The sequence below is a fragment of the Procambarus clarkii genome, chromosome 14 (genome assembly GCF_040958095.1).
Source record: "Procambarus clarkii isolate CNS0578487 chromosome 14, FALCON_Pclarkii_2.0, whole genome shotgun sequence".
Classification (NCBI taxonomy): domain Eukaryota; kingdom Metazoa; phylum Arthropoda; class Malacostraca; order Decapoda; family Cambaridae; genus Procambarus; species Procambarus clarkii.
Genome location: NC_091163.1, coordinates 41,419,110 through 41,436,388, shown reverse-complemented (window position 1 = coordinate 41,436,388; position 17,279 = coordinate 41,419,110). Strand labels below are relative to the sequence as shown.

The 17,279-nt window shown below is 46.2% G+C and overlaps 1 protein-coding gene across 1 annotated transcript in view; it reads right to left on the bottom strand.

Moving 5' to 3' along the window:
• Positions 1-15,484, bottom strand: part of LOC138364807 (mucin-2-like) — a 53,167-nt gene extending 37,683 nt beyond the window's left edge. The window contains exon 1 of the mRNA XM_069324789.1: positions 15,255-15,484. Within this exon, the coding sequence (XP_069180890.1) occupies positions 15,255-15,484 (230 nt within the window). The remainder of the gene's footprint in view (positions 1-15,254) is intronic.
• Positions 15,485-17,279: the final 1,795 nt, after the last annotated feature.

Sequence of the window (17,279 nt, the reverse complement as noted above, 5' to 3'; positions counted from 1 at the left end):
AGGTCATCTTGTAGCCTCCTACTATCATCCTCTGTTTCAATCCTCCTCATAATTTTTGCATCGTCGGCAAACATTGAGAGGAACGAGTCTCTACCCTCTGGGAGATCATTTACATATACCAGAAACAGTATAGGTCCATGGACTGACCCCTGCGGGACTCCACTCGTAACGTCTCGCCAATATGAGGACCTCACCCCTCACACAGACTCGTTGTCTCCTGTTGCTTAGGTACTCCTTTATCCAACGGAGTACCTTCCCTTTCACTCCAGCCTTCATCTCCAGTTTTTTCACTAGCCTCTTGTGTGGTACTGTATCAAAGGCTTTCTGACAATCCAAAAATATGCAGTCTGCCCACCCTTCTCTTTCTTGCCTTATTTTTGTTGCCTGGTCGTAGAATTCAAGTAACCCAGTGAGGCAGGACCTGCCATCCCTGAACCCATGTTGATGCTGTGTTACAAAGTTCTTTCGCTCCAGATGTTCCACTAGTTTTCTTCGCACAATATGTGTGTGTGTGTGTGTGTACTCACCTATTTGTGCTTGCGAGGGTTGAGCTTTGGCTCTTTGGTCCCGCCTCTCAACTGTCAATCAACTGGTGTACAGATTCCTGAGCCTACTGGGCTCTATCATATCTACATTATAAACTGTGTATGGAGTCAGCCTCCACCACATCACTGCCTAATGCATTCCATCCGTTAACTACTCTGACACTGACAAAGTTCCTTCTAACGTCTCTGTGGCTCATGTGGGTACTCAGTCTCCACCTGTGTCCCCTTGTTCGCGTCCCACCAGTGTTGAATAGTTCATCCTTCTTTACCCGGTCGATTCCTCTGAGGATTTTGTAGATTGTGATCATGTCTTCCCTTACTCTTCTGTCTTCCAGTGTCGTAAGGTGCATTTCCCGCAGCCTTTCCTCGAAACTCATGCCTCCTAGTTCTGGGACTAGTCTAGTGGCATACCTTTGGACTTTTTCCAGCTTCGTCTTGTGCTTGACAAGGTACGGGCTCCATGCTGGGGCCGCATACTGGGGCTGCATTGTGCGTGTGTGTGTGTGTGTGTGTACTCACCTAGTTGTACTCACCTAGTTGTATTTGCGGGGGTTGAGCTCTGGCTCTTTGGTCCCGCCTCTCAACCGTCAATCAACAGGTGTACAGATTCCTGAGCCTATCGGGCTCTGTCATATCTACACTTGAAACTGTGTATGGAGTCAGCCTCCACCACATCACTGCCTAATGCATTCCATTTGTCAACCACTCTGACACTAAAAAAGTTCTTTCTAATATCTCTGTGGCTCATTTGGGCACTCAGTTTCCACCTGTGTCCCCTTGTGCGTGTTCCCCTTGTGTTAAATAGACTGTCTTTATCTACCCTATCAATTCCCTTCAGAATCTTGAATGTGGTGATCATGTCCCCCTAACTCTTCTGTCTTCCAGCGAAGTGAGGTTTAATTCCCGTAATCTCTCCTCGTAGCTCATACCTCTCAGCTCGGGTACTAGTCTGGTGGCAAACCTTTGAACCTTTTCCAGTTTAGTCTTATCCTTGACTAGATATGGACTCCATGCTGGGGCTGCATACTCCAGGATTGGCCTGACATATGTGGTATACAAAGTTCTGAATGATTCTTTACACAAGTTTCTGAATGCCGTTCGTATGTTGGCCAGCCTGGCATATGCCGCTGATGTTATCCGCTTGATATGGGCTGCAGGAGACAGGTCTGGCGTGATATCAACCCCCAAGTCTTTTCCTTCTCTGACTCCAGAAGAATTTCCTCTCCCAGATGATACCTTGTATCTGGCCTCCTGCTCCCTACACCTATCTTCATTACATTACATTTGGTTGGGTTAAACTCTAACAACCATTTGTTCGACCATTCCTTCAGCTTGTCTAGGTCTTCTTGAAGCCTCAAACAGTCCTCTTCTGTTTTAATCCTTCTCATAATTTTAGCATCGTCCGCAAACATTGAGAGAAATGAATCGATACCCTCCGGGAGATCATTTACATATATCAGAAACACGATAGGACCGAGTACAGAGCCCTGTGGGACTCCACTGGTGACTTCACGCCAATCGGAGGTCTCACCCCTCACCGTAACTCTCTGCTTCCTATTGCCTTAGATACTTCCTTATCCACTGGAGCACCTTACCAGCTACACCTGCCTGTCTCTCCAGCTTATGTACCAGCCTCTTATGCGGTACTGTGTCAAAGGCTTTCCGACAATCCAAGAAAATGCAGTCCGCCCAGCCCTCTCTTTCTTGCTTAATCTGTGTCACCTGATCGTAGAATTCTATCAAGCCTGTAAGGCAAGATTTACCCTCCCTGAATCCATGTTGGCGATTTGTCACGAAGTCCCTTCTCTCCAGATGTGTTACCAGGTTTTTTCTCACGATCTTCTCCATCACCTTGCATGGTATACAAGTCAAGGACACTGGCCTGTAGTTCAGTGCCTCTTGTCTGTCGCCCTTTTTGTATATTGGGACCACATTCGCCGTGTGTGTGTGTGTGTGTGTGTGTGTGCGTGCGTGCGTGCGTGCGTGCGTGTGTGTGTGTGTGTGTGTGTGTGTGTGTGTGTGTGTGGGTGTGTGCGGGTGTGTGTGTGTGTGTGTGTGTGTGTGTGTGTGTGTGTGTGTGTGTGTGTGTGTGTGTGTGTGTGTGTGTGTGTGTGTGTGTGTGTGTGTGTGTGTGTGTGTGTGTGTGTGGGTGTGTGTGTGGGTGTGTGTGTGGGTGGGTGTGCGTGCGTGCGTGCGTCCGTGCGTGCGTGCGTGTGTGTGTGTGTGTGTGTGTGTGTGTGTGTGTGTGTGTGTGGTGTGTGTGTGTGTGTGTGTGTGTGTGTGTGTGTGCGTGCGTGCGTGCGTGCGTGCGTGCGTGCGTGCGTGCGTGTGTGTGTGTGTGCGTGCGTGCGTGCGTGCGTGCGTGCGTGTGTGTGTGTGTGTGTGTGTGTGTGTGTGTGTGTGTGTGTGTGTGTGTGTGTGTGTGTGTGTGTGTGTGTGTGTGTGTGTGTGTGTGTGTGTGTGTGTGTGTGTGTGTGTGTGTGTGTGTGTGTCTGTGTGTGTGTGTGTGTGTGTGTGTGTGTGTGTGTGTGTGTGTGTACACCTCGCACGAGAGACGGGACACAACACTCCCTCAACACACACACTCGCACCACAACTCCGCCTTCATTATCAGTGACAGCAATATCATTATTAACCTCTTTGACAAAGTTTGGGTCCTGTTTACACGTAAATATTTGTACGTAATAATTCTCGCTGGCACAAGCTTGTCTGGCACCTCCCTCCCGGGCCTCCCTCCCTCTCTACCTCCCTACCTCCCTACCAACCTCCCTCCCTACCTCTCTACCTCCCTACCTCCCTACCAACCTCTCTCCCTACCTCTCTACCTCCCTACCTCCCTACCAACCTCCCTCCCTACCTCTCTACCTCCCTACCTCCCTACCAACCTCCCTCCCTACCTCTCTACCTCCCTACCTCCCTACCAACCTCCCTCCCTACCTCTCTACCTCCCTACCTCCCTACCAACCTCCCTCCCTACCTCTCTACCTCCCTACCTCCCTACCAACCTCCCTCCCTACCTCTCTACCTCCCTACCAACCCTCCCTCCCTACCTCTCTACCTCTCTACCTCCCTACCTCCCTACCTCCCTCCCTCCCTACCTCCCTACCTCCCTCCCTCCCTACCTCCCTCCCTCCCTACCTCCCTACCTCCCAACATACCTCCCTCCCTCCCTCCCTACCTCTCTACCTCCCTACCTCCCTACATACCTACATACCTCCCTCCCTCCCTATCTCCCTCCCTACCTCCCTCCCTACCTCCCTACCTCCCTCCCTTCTTCCCTCCCTACCTACCTCCCTCCCTCCCTCCCTACCTCACTCCCTACCTCCCTCCCAACCTCACTCCCTACCTCCCTCCCTTCTTCCCTCTCTACCTACCTACCTACCTACCTCCCTCCCAACCTCCCTCCCTACCTACCTCCCTCTCTCCCTACCTCACTCCCTACCTCCCTACCTACCTCCCTACCTCACTCCCTACCTCCCTCCCTACCTACCTCCCTCCCTCCCTACCTCACTCCCAACCCCCTACCTCCCTACCTACCTCCCTACCTCACTCCCTACCTCCCTACCTCCCTCCCTACCTACCTCCCTCCCTCCCTACCTCACTCCCTACCTCCCTACCTCAATACCTCCCTCCCTACCTAAGTCCCTACCTCCCTCCCTACCTCCCTACCTCCTCCCTACCTACCTCCCTCCCTACCTACCTCCATACCTCCCTCCCTCCCTCGAGCCGGTCGGGCCGAGCGGACAGCACGCTGGACTGTGATCCTGTGGTCCCGGGTTCGATCACGGGCGCCGGAGAGAAACAATGGGCAGAGTTTCTTTCACCCTATGCCCCTGTTACCTAACAGTAAATAGGTACCTGGGTGTTAGTCAGCTGTCACGGGCTGCTTCCTGGGGGTGGAGGCCTGGTCGAGGACCGGGCCGCAGGGACACTAAAGCCCCGAAATCATCTCAAGATATGCTCAAGATATGAGGGAGACACGCTACACGAGGAGATTAGCTCATGACCTCAGGGAATAAGATGTACTTGACTGCTGTAAACCCTCTCGACAGTGTAATATGTCTGCTCCCTGGAAAGTACAGAAAATAGACGTCGAAATTGTACCCCTCAAGGTGAAAAAGATTCATCATGAACCGGAACAAATTACGGTGTTTGTATGGAAGCATGATATCTCGGTTACCAAGAGGCAACAGTTTACATGTATATTACGACGGGTCGGTGGCGGAGGATGGCAGGGGCAGGGTGTGGTGTCCTAATAAGAGAATATACAGAGTTTGGGACTGTGGACAGGATAATTGAACTCCGGCTTAGTAATTATATATCATCCACACAAGCTGAACTGCAGGCCATTCTGGCGGGTTTGAGGAAGTACGTCATGACGACAAAAATGTTTTGGTATTTGTCGATAGCCGAGGAGCACTTGAGTCCTTAAACAGTCGAAACCCAGTCTTCATGTCCCATAGTTGAGGATTGTAAGAAAAGAATAACTGAGACACAAGCTGAAAGGTCATAGTGTGAAATTCATGTGGATTCCATCTCATGTTGGAATAGTGCTCAACGAGGTGGCGGATGACTTGGCCAAACGTGCTACATCAAAACCACAAGTTGACATTGAATGTGAATTCACAATGAGACAAATAAGAAGCAAAATCAGAAATATTCAGGCACAGGCAGGAGTGGAGAGGGAGAGATATAATGTATGAGAGAAGTCAAACCATGCAACACTACATGTATGTGAGTCAAAACACCCATTTCACTTATGGTAAAAGGAGAAATGCTTGGAGTGACTCTGTGTACGTGCAGCTCAGGCTTGGGTACAAATATTACTGGGAATATGGGATAGGTGTTCGTGATAATGACACGAAGTGTAAACTATGTGGTATGTTAAGGTCTCACACCCTTGCCCATTATGTTCTTAATTGTCCGTTGATTAATGTATATAGAAACACTGAGATAAGGACTGTTCCTGAACAAATAGCCTGAATGTGTCACAACGGAAAGGTTGATGATATTCTTGAGAGATATAAGAATTTTGCACCAAGACTGTAATTTTTTGTTGAATTATCTGCATGTCTCTTGCAAATTGTTGTGACGGTAACGCGTTGGTGTTCGGCTGTTCAAAGCTAGGGGTATGGCCTCGTCACATAGTATAAAAAAAAAATAGAAAATCTGGAACTTCGTCTGTGGTAAGGTAAGGAGAAGACACACAAAACACAAGTAAACTTTAACAATGGAATTTTAATTACGTTAAATAAATCAAAACATGAATAAAATGGACAAACAAATTCGTATAATAAAATCAATCAAAATAATAAGAATAATTAAATGACACAATGAAAAGTTACGTTAAGACAAGTGAGCAAAATAACAAGAAGTGCAATAGACAAGTAAATGAGAGGTGCGGGAATATCGGCTTTAAGCTATCACCTCTCTCAGTACACGTACGCCAAAGCTTACGTCTAGCAGGGAGAAGTGTTAACTGTGAGAAAGCACTGAATATTCTGAGGACTGAGGTCGTGGCGGCCCCAGACATCAAGTAGTATGGTGGGCGAGTGCAGTTGCAGCCAGACCGGCGACCAATCAGCGAGGAGCCGGCAGCAGGACGGATAGTTTGGCGGTTTGAGTCTGAGCAGGTGTTCCTGGCTGCATACGTTTTGCTCTCTGGCAAACCTTGCTGGTGTTGTTGTCGTTGTTGGACATTTCTTCCATAGTAGTTTTATATAGATGTAATGACGTATTTGTGGAGGGAAGAGCAGGCTCAATCTCTTGAAGGAGATTATTGTCACATTGTCTATACAGTATATCTAGGTCATAAAAGTATTTGTGTGTACGTCTCATACCATACTACTTGTGTAAAGGAGGAAATGTAGATGTTTATCTCTCAGAATGTTTGGTAATATATTTAGTGTTTGTGATGTGTGTCTATGTATGTATTAACACGATGTACTGAACGGGGTGAGAATAGCTTGAGCTACCTCATCCCTTTGTGTGTATTTTACATCAATAAACTTATTTCAATTTCAATTCAATTTCAAACTAAATAAACCCAAAATATACTGTAATGATAGATATCTGCTATTTGAGAAATTATTCATGTCAATGGCGGCTCACAAGTCCAGCGCGAGTGGACAGGTCTAGTCCGTGTGCACACAACACCGTGCTTGTTTTGTTCGATTTCGTCGCATAGTTCAGTGACCTACAACTTCGAAATGATAAAATTAAGTAATCAGTTCTAAAATAGTATTTTTATAGCTCTTAATATAATAATAATGTTGCTAAACTAAATATATAATCCAAAAATATATAATTTAATGTAAATCCAATATTTGAGAGAAATTTATGTTACTGGAAATACGAACACAACACAGGCAGTGTTTTGTTCGATTTCGGTGCCACAGTTAAGTGACCTACGGCTTCGAAATAATAAAATAAATAAAATCAGTTCTAAAATAAGTATTTTTATAGCTCTTATTATCGTAATAATGTTGCTAAATTAAATATACAGGCATACCTCAGTTTAAGAGTTTAATTGGTTCCTGGAGACGCCTCGTATTCCGAAAACTCGCATTCCGAAGCTAATTTCCCATAAGAAATAAAGGGAAATGAATTAATCCGTTCCTGACTACCCCAAAAACCCCACATCAAACTAAATTTTTATACCTAATTCATCTAAATAAACCTACAAAACTATGTTCAAGTTATTACTTACCTTGCTGTTGAATGCTGTAGGCGTATGGAAGATGGTGAGGAGGTGGGAGGAAGAGAGGAGTTACTGTTTGGAAGGGGAGTCCCCTTCCATTATCACATCAGGCAGTGAGGACTTCACTGGTATGCACACTCTGGCACAGTTTTGCCTGCATACCACTAGGACTTGCTTGTTTTACTAAGAATTTGTCTAATGACACTTGTTTTTCCCTACATTTTAACACTTGTCTGTAGTAAGACATCACATTATCATTTAAAAGGTCAATGCAACGGCCTGCTACAGCTTTATCTGGGTGAGTTTTTTCAACAAAACTTTGCAGTTCTTCCATACTTCACACATTTTCTTATCAAGAAGGGACATCCTCTACTCACAGCTATTTTCTTAGGTTGAACCTTACCAATGGCTTTCTTGAGACCCATGGCAAGATATATAATGACAACTTTTATGCTCAAATTGGCCAAAAAACCGATAAAAAACTGTAAATCCTTGTGAGAATCAGGTGGGATAGTCACTGGACACGAGACACTGGTAAACTGAGGCGCGATCGCCATGCCACCACGCGCCAGTCGGCCTGTACACGTATCAACAAACTCGCGTCCCGAGGTAACCCTTGCCTTCCGAGACATATTTTTGGAGTAAATCCTGCTCGTCTTCCGAAAAACTCACATACAGGGACACTCGCATTCCGAGGTACCAATGTATAACTCAAAATTATATAATTTGATGTAAATTGAATATTTGAGAGAAATTTATGTTACTGGATCTGGCTTAACTCTTAAATTGCGCATCACATCATATGATGCTTTGGAGTACTACGCAAGATTAAAACGGCCTGCGGATACACGGGGTTCACCACACCCTTCATCAGAGCTCTTGTAAACAGACGCCATTATAAAAAAAAAATCGTGGGCCAAATTCTCGGGTGTTAGAGGCCTCAGTATTGACTGAGCTACCAAGCCTGATGCACACAGCATAAGCTCACAGCACTGCTTTTCAGCTTGTGACCACAGCATCTCCTAAAATGCCATAATATACTTGTTCATGCTATTATGTAGCGATGATATTATTACAGAAGACCCCTGACTGAGATAAAACTGACCAGGGTTCTGATAATAGCAGGATTGTGGTGATATTTAGCGCTGTGCTCCATGGAGGGAGGAGTAATGCTGTGGGAGGGAAGGGTAGTGGCATTGTCTTCTGACTGTGTGTGGCCACCTTTTATTGACTGCACTCACCATACCAGCTTAGTGGTTCGCTATGGTGAACACAAATGTAGATACTTATATATAACGTGTGTAAAGAGGGTATAAACAGCAAGAGGAGTAGGTTGGCAGCCGCCATTTTGGTGAGGGAGGAGCGTCGTCTGCAGGACTTACCATGTTGTTTACTGGTGACCACGATAGTCTTTGGGCACCATACCAGTTTACTTGTACAAGTATGGTGAATAAAACAGGTAGATATTTATATATAATGTGTGTATATAGGCATAATAACACCACAAACAATATTGTTGGAGGAGAAATATTAGTGTGTCTGTCCTTGAGGGTGGCCGCCGATCAGCTGACTGTGTGAGTAGCCACATCTTTGTGCCTTTACCTCACCATACAAGTTTAGATGTACAGTTATGTTGAACAAAAACATGTAAATATTTATATATAACGTCTGTATATAAAAGCAAAAACAGTATGGTGGGAAGAGAATTGTGGCAAGTCAGGTGAGGTGAGGGAGGGAGGGAGTGGCAGCCAGTGGCGGGTAACCACTGGCTGCCACTGCCACTCATCATACCAACTTAGTGGTTTGTTATGGTGAACACGAATGCAGATACTGTACTTATATATAGCATCTGTATATAGTGAATAAAAGCAAAAACAGTAATATGGGAGGAGAATGTGGGTGAGTCAGGTGACTTGAGGGGAGGGAGGAAGTAGCAGCCAGTGGCGGGCTGACACTGGCACTGCCACTCAGCATGCCAACTTAGTGGTTCGTTATGGTGAACACGAATGTAGATACTTATATATAACGTCTGTATATAGTGAATAAAAGCAAAAACAGTATGGTGGGAGGAGAATGTGGGCGAGTGAGGTGTTGAGGGAGTGAGTGGCTGGCTGGTGTGTGGTGGTCATTTCTCGTTACTTTTTGACTCATAATTGCAACTTAGTGGTTCGTTATGGTGAACAAAACATGCAGATACTTATATATAACCTGTATATAGTGTAATAACCGACAAAGTATTTGTTCACTGTTTGATGAACATAATTGAATCAACAATATGCACACCATATTTTAGAGTACAGCAATGATTCACTCATTTATTATATAAATATATCACACTACATACTATTGAATAATATTACAGCAAAAAAAACTATGAAAAATCAATCAGAGACATTGAAATAATTCGGTAATTATCTCTTTGTGGCAACTCCGGCCTGACAGCTGGCGATCAACAGACCGCCTGGGACGCACGCTGAGTCAGCGCCTGTTTTTTGCCAGCCTTCCCTGCCCTATAGCAGGCAATATATGCCACTTACAATTTTTTTATTATTTTTTTCCATGATCAGTAAACACAAATTAACAGGTTTGGAAGAATTTTTTTTTTTTTTTTTTTTTTTCGTATGCACCTGTGGGTGTCAAATAGTATATAGCCATGTGCCATTTAACCCTTAACATGCTCGGGGTTTAACATCCTGTCATCCCCACAGGCGCATGTCATTTTGAAAAAAAAAAAAATTATTTTTTCTTTCTAACCTGTTAATTTGTGTTCACTGATCACGGGAAAAATAATAAAAAAATCGTAAGTGGCATATATTGCCCGCTATTGGGCGGGGAAGTCTGGCAAATTATAGGCGCTGACTCAGCGTGCGTCCCAGGCGGTCTGTTGCTCGCAAGCTGTCAGGCCAGAGTTGCCACAAAGAGATAATTACCGAATTATTTCAATGTCTCTGATTGATTTTTCATACTTTTTTTGCTGTAATATTATTCAATAGTGTGTAGTTTGATATATTTATATAATAAAATGAGTGAATCGTTGGGTGTACTCAAAAATATGGTGTGCATATTGTTGATTCAATTATGTTCATCAATCAGTGAACAAATACTTTGTCGGTTATTACACTATAAGCACAGGTTATATATAAGTATTTGCATGTTTGTTCACTATAACGAACCACTAAGTAGCTATTACGAGTCAAAAAGTAATGAGGAGTGACCACCGTGTACCAGCCAGCCACTCCCGCCCTCCCTCCAGTCATCTGACTCACCCTCATTCTCCTCCCACAATAATGTTTTTGCTATAATTCACTATATACAGACATTATATATAAATATCTACATGTTTTGTTCACCATAACTGTACATCTAAGCTTGTATGGTGAGTAAAGGCACAAAGATGTGGCTACTCACACAGCTGATCGGCGGCCGCCCTCAAGGCCAGACGCACTAATATTTGTCCTCCAACAATACTGTGTGGTGTTATTACGCTATATACACACATTATATATAAATATCTACCTATTTTATTCATCATACTTGTACAAATAAACTGGTATGGTGCCCAAAGACCATCGTGGTAACCAGTAAACAACACCGTCGTCTGCACAGTGGCTCGTGCAGACGACGCCACCGCCCTCACCAAAATGGCGGCTCCAAACCTTCTCTTGCTGTTTATACCCTCTATTCGCACGTTATATATACATATCTACATTTGTGTTCACCATAGCGAACCACTAAGCTGGTATGGTGAGTGCAGTCAATAAAAGGTTGGCCACACACAGTCAAAAGACATCGCCACCACCCTCCCTCCCACAGCATTACACCTCCTTCCATGGCGCACAGCGCTAAATATCACCACAATCCTGCCATTATCAGAACCCTGGTCAGTTTTATCACAGTCAGGGGCCTTCTATAATAATATCTTCGCTACATAATAGCATGAACAAGTATAATTTGGCATTTTTAGGCGATGCTGTGGTCACAAGCTGAACAGCAGTGCTGTTAGCTCATGCTGCGTGCGTCAGGCTTGGTTGCTCACTCAATACTGAGGCCAATAACACCCGGGAGTTTGGCCCACGATTTTTTTTTTAAATGGCGTCTGTTTACAAGAGCCCTGATGAAGGTGTGGTGAACCCCTTGTATCCGCAGGCTGTTTAAATCTTGCGTAGTGTTCCAACACATCATATGACGTGATGCGCAGTTGACTGGAACAATGTCCAGCACGTCATATGACGTGATGCGCACTTTAAGGGTTAAGGGTTAAACACCAGCCTACTGTAGAGTGTTCATATAGACCTAGTCTGCGTTCGTCTAGTATGTACCCAGTGCCTTTAGCTTTGTCTGTGATTGAAGTACAGTATTTAACCACCAGTGGAAGAATAATTGTGGAATTTACCATTTTTTGACTACAGCTTTACTGTTATACAACAAAATGTCTCAGGGGCTTACTAATAGTGCCTTATTAATGCCAAAAATGAAGCAATATTTTGCAAGAACTTGTAGCAAAAAATCATCCAGCACGAGCACAGCCGTACCCAGCACGAGAACAGCCGTACCCAGCACTGGTACAAACAGCAGCCAGCACCAGCTCAGTTGTAGCTGAAGCCACAGCAGCAGCAGTGAGCACCAGCAAAGCTGATGCAAACATCTAAAAACATCGTGTGTGGCGTGAACAATTAGAACAAGTGTTAAATTTAAGTGTGTACATAGTGTTGAAATTAAAGTTGCAGTAATTTTAGTGTACAATATTTTTCCTAAACTGTATTGTAGTACTCAACATACAGCAGAACTACTTAATCAATACGGTGTTAACGGTATAATACACTACAGTACGTATTTACTGTACAGCATTCACAACTCCATGAGACTTCAAGATGGACATAACTCCAACAATAAGGTAAATAACAAATGTAGCACAGTATTTTTTAGTAGGGTAATAATATATAGGTACAGTATATGATATGATAATGCATTTTTATTGTGTACAAGAAAAAAAGACACTGACGTAAACACCTCCTGAAGGTCACCTCTTGCAATGCATCCAACGCTCCAACGCACTGGGGTTGGTCCCATATAGTGCGTTGAAGCGAGGTTGTACTGTAACAGAAAAATTTGTGTTAAATTAGATAGCTGCTCCCATAAGTCAAACCTTATCAGAGCTGCAGTCTCTAGGAAACCCACTGTTTTTGTGAATGAATGACTGACCAGGTTCAGAAAAAAAAATCATATTTATACTGCATGGAATCTGCAAAAATTCCAATGAAATTAAGCATTGTTTTGTGCAAGATGGTAAAATTATAGCTAGGAAGACTGACTCTGGAAAAACTTATGTAATAACCACTGAGGCACACCTAAATTCTTTCCTGGGTGAGTGGGATAACAGCTGAATAACCAGAATATAAATTATAGTCTCATCTAACTAACAAAGTGTACTATAGCTCTGCCTTTCCTTTAAAAAGTTTTTTTCTGTGGAGAGCCCCTACGGCTCCCTGGAGCTATACCGGGCTGATGTGCATATATTAGACCATGGCAACAGTCAATCGAAGTAGTTCTAAACCCACCAGGGACCAGAGCCAGAACCTGGCCCCCTCAAGAGAGGCACGAGGAGCAATGGCCTAAAGGACACCCCCGTGTAGTTGGAAGTAGTCTTTGTCTGCCATCTACCAAGTCAGGCACCCAGAAAGGTAGGAATTCCAAAACAAACTATTGCTGATCAAATAATTGTAAACCGAAAGCCAAACTAGCAACAAAACTCCCCAATTAAAACCAAGGAAACAGGTATGACGTCACCACAAACACTGCGCATTCGTCTGCGCAACCCCGCAAGCAACCATGCAGGGTCTGAGACAGGGGAGGGGGGGTGGTCCCAGACCTCCACGCTGGCAACTCTCCTCAGTTGAAGGAGGCTGTTTTGTTCATGACGGTCCGATCGCTCTGGCTCCACTCTTTGCGCAGTGCTGCAGTGCGGTGTTGTTGCTCTGTTTTGGTGGGGTGTGAGCCAGGCGTAACAAAAAAGAGTACTGGGGCTGCATGCACCTAGGGCCACCTTCCCTAGGAGCCCTGTAAGTACTGCCTTTGCGGCCTCAGGGTTATCTTCCATGAGCCGTTCAGGAGCTGCTACCTCCGTGTCGCTGCTCGGTGATTGCCCACCCTTGGGAGTTCAGCTGGGGTGGTTCTTACTCCTGTTTTCCTTAGATTAGGAGGTAGTTTCGTTGCTGGCTGGGGCACGAGGTACTGTGGCAGGCTGTCTGATATATGCTAGCGACCAGTTCTATTCTCCTGGAGACATTGTGCTTTTGCAAGGTTTTTCTTTTGTTTTTGTTTTTTTTTGCCTGGCGGGGGTCTGCCAGGTGTGGGCAGTAGGACCACAGGTAGGTTTTTGGTGGCCCTCCACTAGGTCCCCGTGCTTGCACACGTCGCAGGGGTTCAGCTTTTACATTGTTTGCTTGGTAGCTCTGGATAAACCGGTTAGCAGTACCTCGCCTGGGCTTCCCTTAGCAGTCAACCTAAGGGCCCTGGGAAACCCCCTCATTGGGCTCTGTGGGCCAATGTAGGAGACCTCTGAGTCCCACCTCGCCTTGTGTGAGTTTGAAGGTTGCTCTGTCCCCCTGTTTTGGGGTGTCATTCACCATCTGCCTCCGCCTTGCTGCTTGTTGGGGTCAGTGACACTTATGATCCGGAGTCCTGCGAGTGGTGTTCTTTGCTTGTACTCTATTCACCCAGTCCACTGAGACTGATATTTGGGTGCAGGCAGTTTTAGCGTTGCATGCAAGGTTTAAGTTGCAGCAAGTACAAGGTTGGTTGCCTTTCCGGATGCCCCGCAGCTGCCCCGCTGAATTATACTGTAGTGAGACTCGGATGGCTTCAGGGATTGCCCCTTCCAGATCGGTGGCAGAGGCATTCGAGCCTGGTCCTCCTGCCGGAGCTTTTGGGCCACGCCAGCGGGCCCCCTTCATCTCTGCTTTTCTCCAAAGGCAGAGGGTTTGGAGGACGGCTCGGCCCCGAGTCCTAATGTGGAGGGTTCCGGGTCTGGTTAGGAGTTGACTTGGGGGAGCCTGAGCCCCACTTGTCCTTGCTTGGGTGTTTGGTACCCTCAGTGCAGGGCTTGTTGTTACAGGGGGAGGGTTTTTTCCTTTCCCCTCCCTGTACGTTTTTGTTACGAGTTCGACTCCTCCCCAGGTTCAGGTGCGAGTTCCCTTGGGTTCTTCGGTTCCCTCCTTCTGGAGGTTTTTTGGCTTCCCGCATCCTACCGAGGAAGGTGTGGGAGGCCCCTTGCGGCTTACCTCCTGCAAGACCCGGATTACGCCTCGATAATTAAGCCTTCATTTTGAGTTTGGCTCCTCTTTTCTTTATTGGGTGTGTTACAAAGTGCTGGAGTCTTCCAGGCTGGCAGACTGCATTTTCTTCTTTGGGGGCTTGGCATTTGTCCTGTCTAAAGTGCACTTGAATGGCGAGATTTGCTCTTAGTCGTTCAGGTTTTCCTGGGGGGTGAGATGGAGCACCTCAAGGTGTGCTAGTTCGCTCCCGTCCTTCCTTTTGATGTCGGCAGGTGGCAGCTTCACGTGTGGGTTCCCTTTCGCATCCCTGGTGGCCAAGGATTTGTGCACCTATGGGCACTTGGCTTCGGTTCTTGTGCTTCTTTTCCCTGCTGAGCTATCTTCAGGACTGTTTCGTGCTGGGTGGTGGAGGAGTTGGGTTCCGGGCCAGGATCCGGTGTGCTTGCTTCGGCAGCTCGGGTACCGGCTACTTTGGTGAAGTTGTAGAGCGGTTTCTGAGGGAAGCAGTGTCTGTTCTTCGCTTCTCGCCTCACGTGCTGACGGTGCTTGTCTAAATTTTGGAATTGTCTTGGGCCCTGGCTCTTAGATTTTCATCACCTTTTGGTCCGTTGCTGTTTGCAGAGTCTGCGGTGGTGCTTTTTCTGCAGGCGGCTTTGTCCTGTGACGACCTTTGACGGACTTGTAGGTTCTCCGGGGGGGGGGGGGGGAGTAGGTGGGGAGCCATGGAGGTCTTGCCCAGAAGGGTCGTGCCAGGTCTCGGGGTTCCTTCGGTTGTCGTAAGCCAGTAGTGCCAGATTCGGGGCCAGCACCTCTTCTGGAGCCGTCGGCGTTCTGGGGGATTGCTCTGAGCGTCGGTTGGGCTCTCGTAGGGGTCGTTGGCCCTTTTGCGGGTTGCCCTGTTGACGGGGCGATAGGAGGGAGGCTAGTGCTGTTTGCTCTCGCCTGGTCCCACGATTCATGGGCATTTCGGGTCATATCCTCCGACTTGTTGTGGCATTGGGTCGCTCCTTCTCCTTCGGGGGAAATAGGGCTGGCAGGGCGGGTCTCTTCTCCTGTGCTGTCAGGTCATCCGGGGGTGAGTTCACTTGGTGTGGTCAAAACGACAACGTCCCTCAGGTAGGTTCCACCTGTTTTCAGTTTCCGAAACGAAACTGTGCAGATCTCTGATTCATACTGGACTTGTCTAGTCTGAATCCCTGGGATTTTTACCCCTCCTTTCGGATGGCCACTCTCTCAGGTCCGGCTGCTTTTGGCACCGGGTGCCTGGATGGTGTCTAAGGTCCTCCGGGACGCATTTTAGTTTTATAATTTTATTGTATGCATTCCGATTCATCCGGGGATCAGTGACTGGCTCGGTTTTGTCGTGGGGCGACAAGCTTACCACTTTCATTGCCTTCCATTCGACTTGAATCTGGCATCTCCAGTGTTCATCCGCAATACTGGGTCGTGGTGACCTGTTTCCCTCTGTTAGGAGTTCAGGTTCTGGCTTACCTCGATGACTGGCTGGTATGGGCTCCCAGCCAGTTCAGGGAAGCCAGTGTATTTGTCATGGGTCAGGGAAGCCAGTGTAGGGTGGCATAGGTCAGGGAAGCCAGTGTATGTTTGCATGGGACTGGGAAGCCAGTGTATGTTAGCATGGGTCAGGGAAGCCAGTGTATGTTGGCATGGGTCAGGGAAGCCAGTGTATGTTGGCATGGGTCAGGGAAGCCAGTATAGGTTGGCATGGACTTGGAAGCCAGTATAGGTTGGCATGGGTCTGGTAAGCCAGTATAGGTTGGCATGGGACTGGGAAGCCAGTATATGTTGGCTTGCGTCTGGAAAACCAGTGTAGGTTGGCATGGGACTGGCTTCCCCAGTGTAGGGTGTCATGGGTCAGGGAAGCCTGTGTATGTTGGCATGGGTCAAGAAAGCCAGTGTATGGTAGCATGGATCAGGGAAGCGAGTGTAGGTTGGCATGGGTCAGGGAAGCCAGTAATTACCTTAAGTGTAATTACCTTAAGTGTAGTTACAGGATGAGAGCTACGCTCGTGGTGTCCCGTCTTCCCAGCACTCTTTGTCATATAACGCTTTGAAACTACTGACGGTCTTGGCCTCCACCACCTTCTCACTTAACTTGTTCCAACCGTCTACCACTCTATTTGCGAAGGTGAATTTTCTTATATTCTTCGGCATCTGTGTTTTAGCTAGTTAAATCTATGACCTCTTGTTCTTGAAGTGCCAGGTCTCAGGAAATCTTCCCTGTCGATTTTATCAATTCCTGTTACTATTTTGTATGTAGTGATCATATCATCTCTTTTTCTTCTGTCTTCTAGTTTTGGCATGTTTAATGCTTCCAACCTCTCCTCGTAGCTCTTGCCCTTCAGTTCTGGGAGCCACTTCGTAGCATGGTCTTTGCACCTTTTCCAGTTTGTTGATGTGCTTCTTAAGATATGGACACCACACAACAACTGCATATTCTAGCTTTGGCCTAACAAAAGTCATGAACAATTTCTTTAGTATATCGCCATCCATGTATTTAAATGCAATTCTGAAGTTAAAAAGCATCGCATAGGCTCCTTGCACAATATTCTTTATGTGGTCCTCAGGTGATAGTTTTCTATCTAGAACCACCCCTAGATCTCTTTCTTTATCAGAATTCTTTAAAGATTTCTCACATAATATATAGGTTGTATGGGGTCTATGTTCTCCTATTCCACATTCCATAACATGACATTTATTAACATTAAATTCCATTTGCCAGGTGGTGCTCCATATACTTAT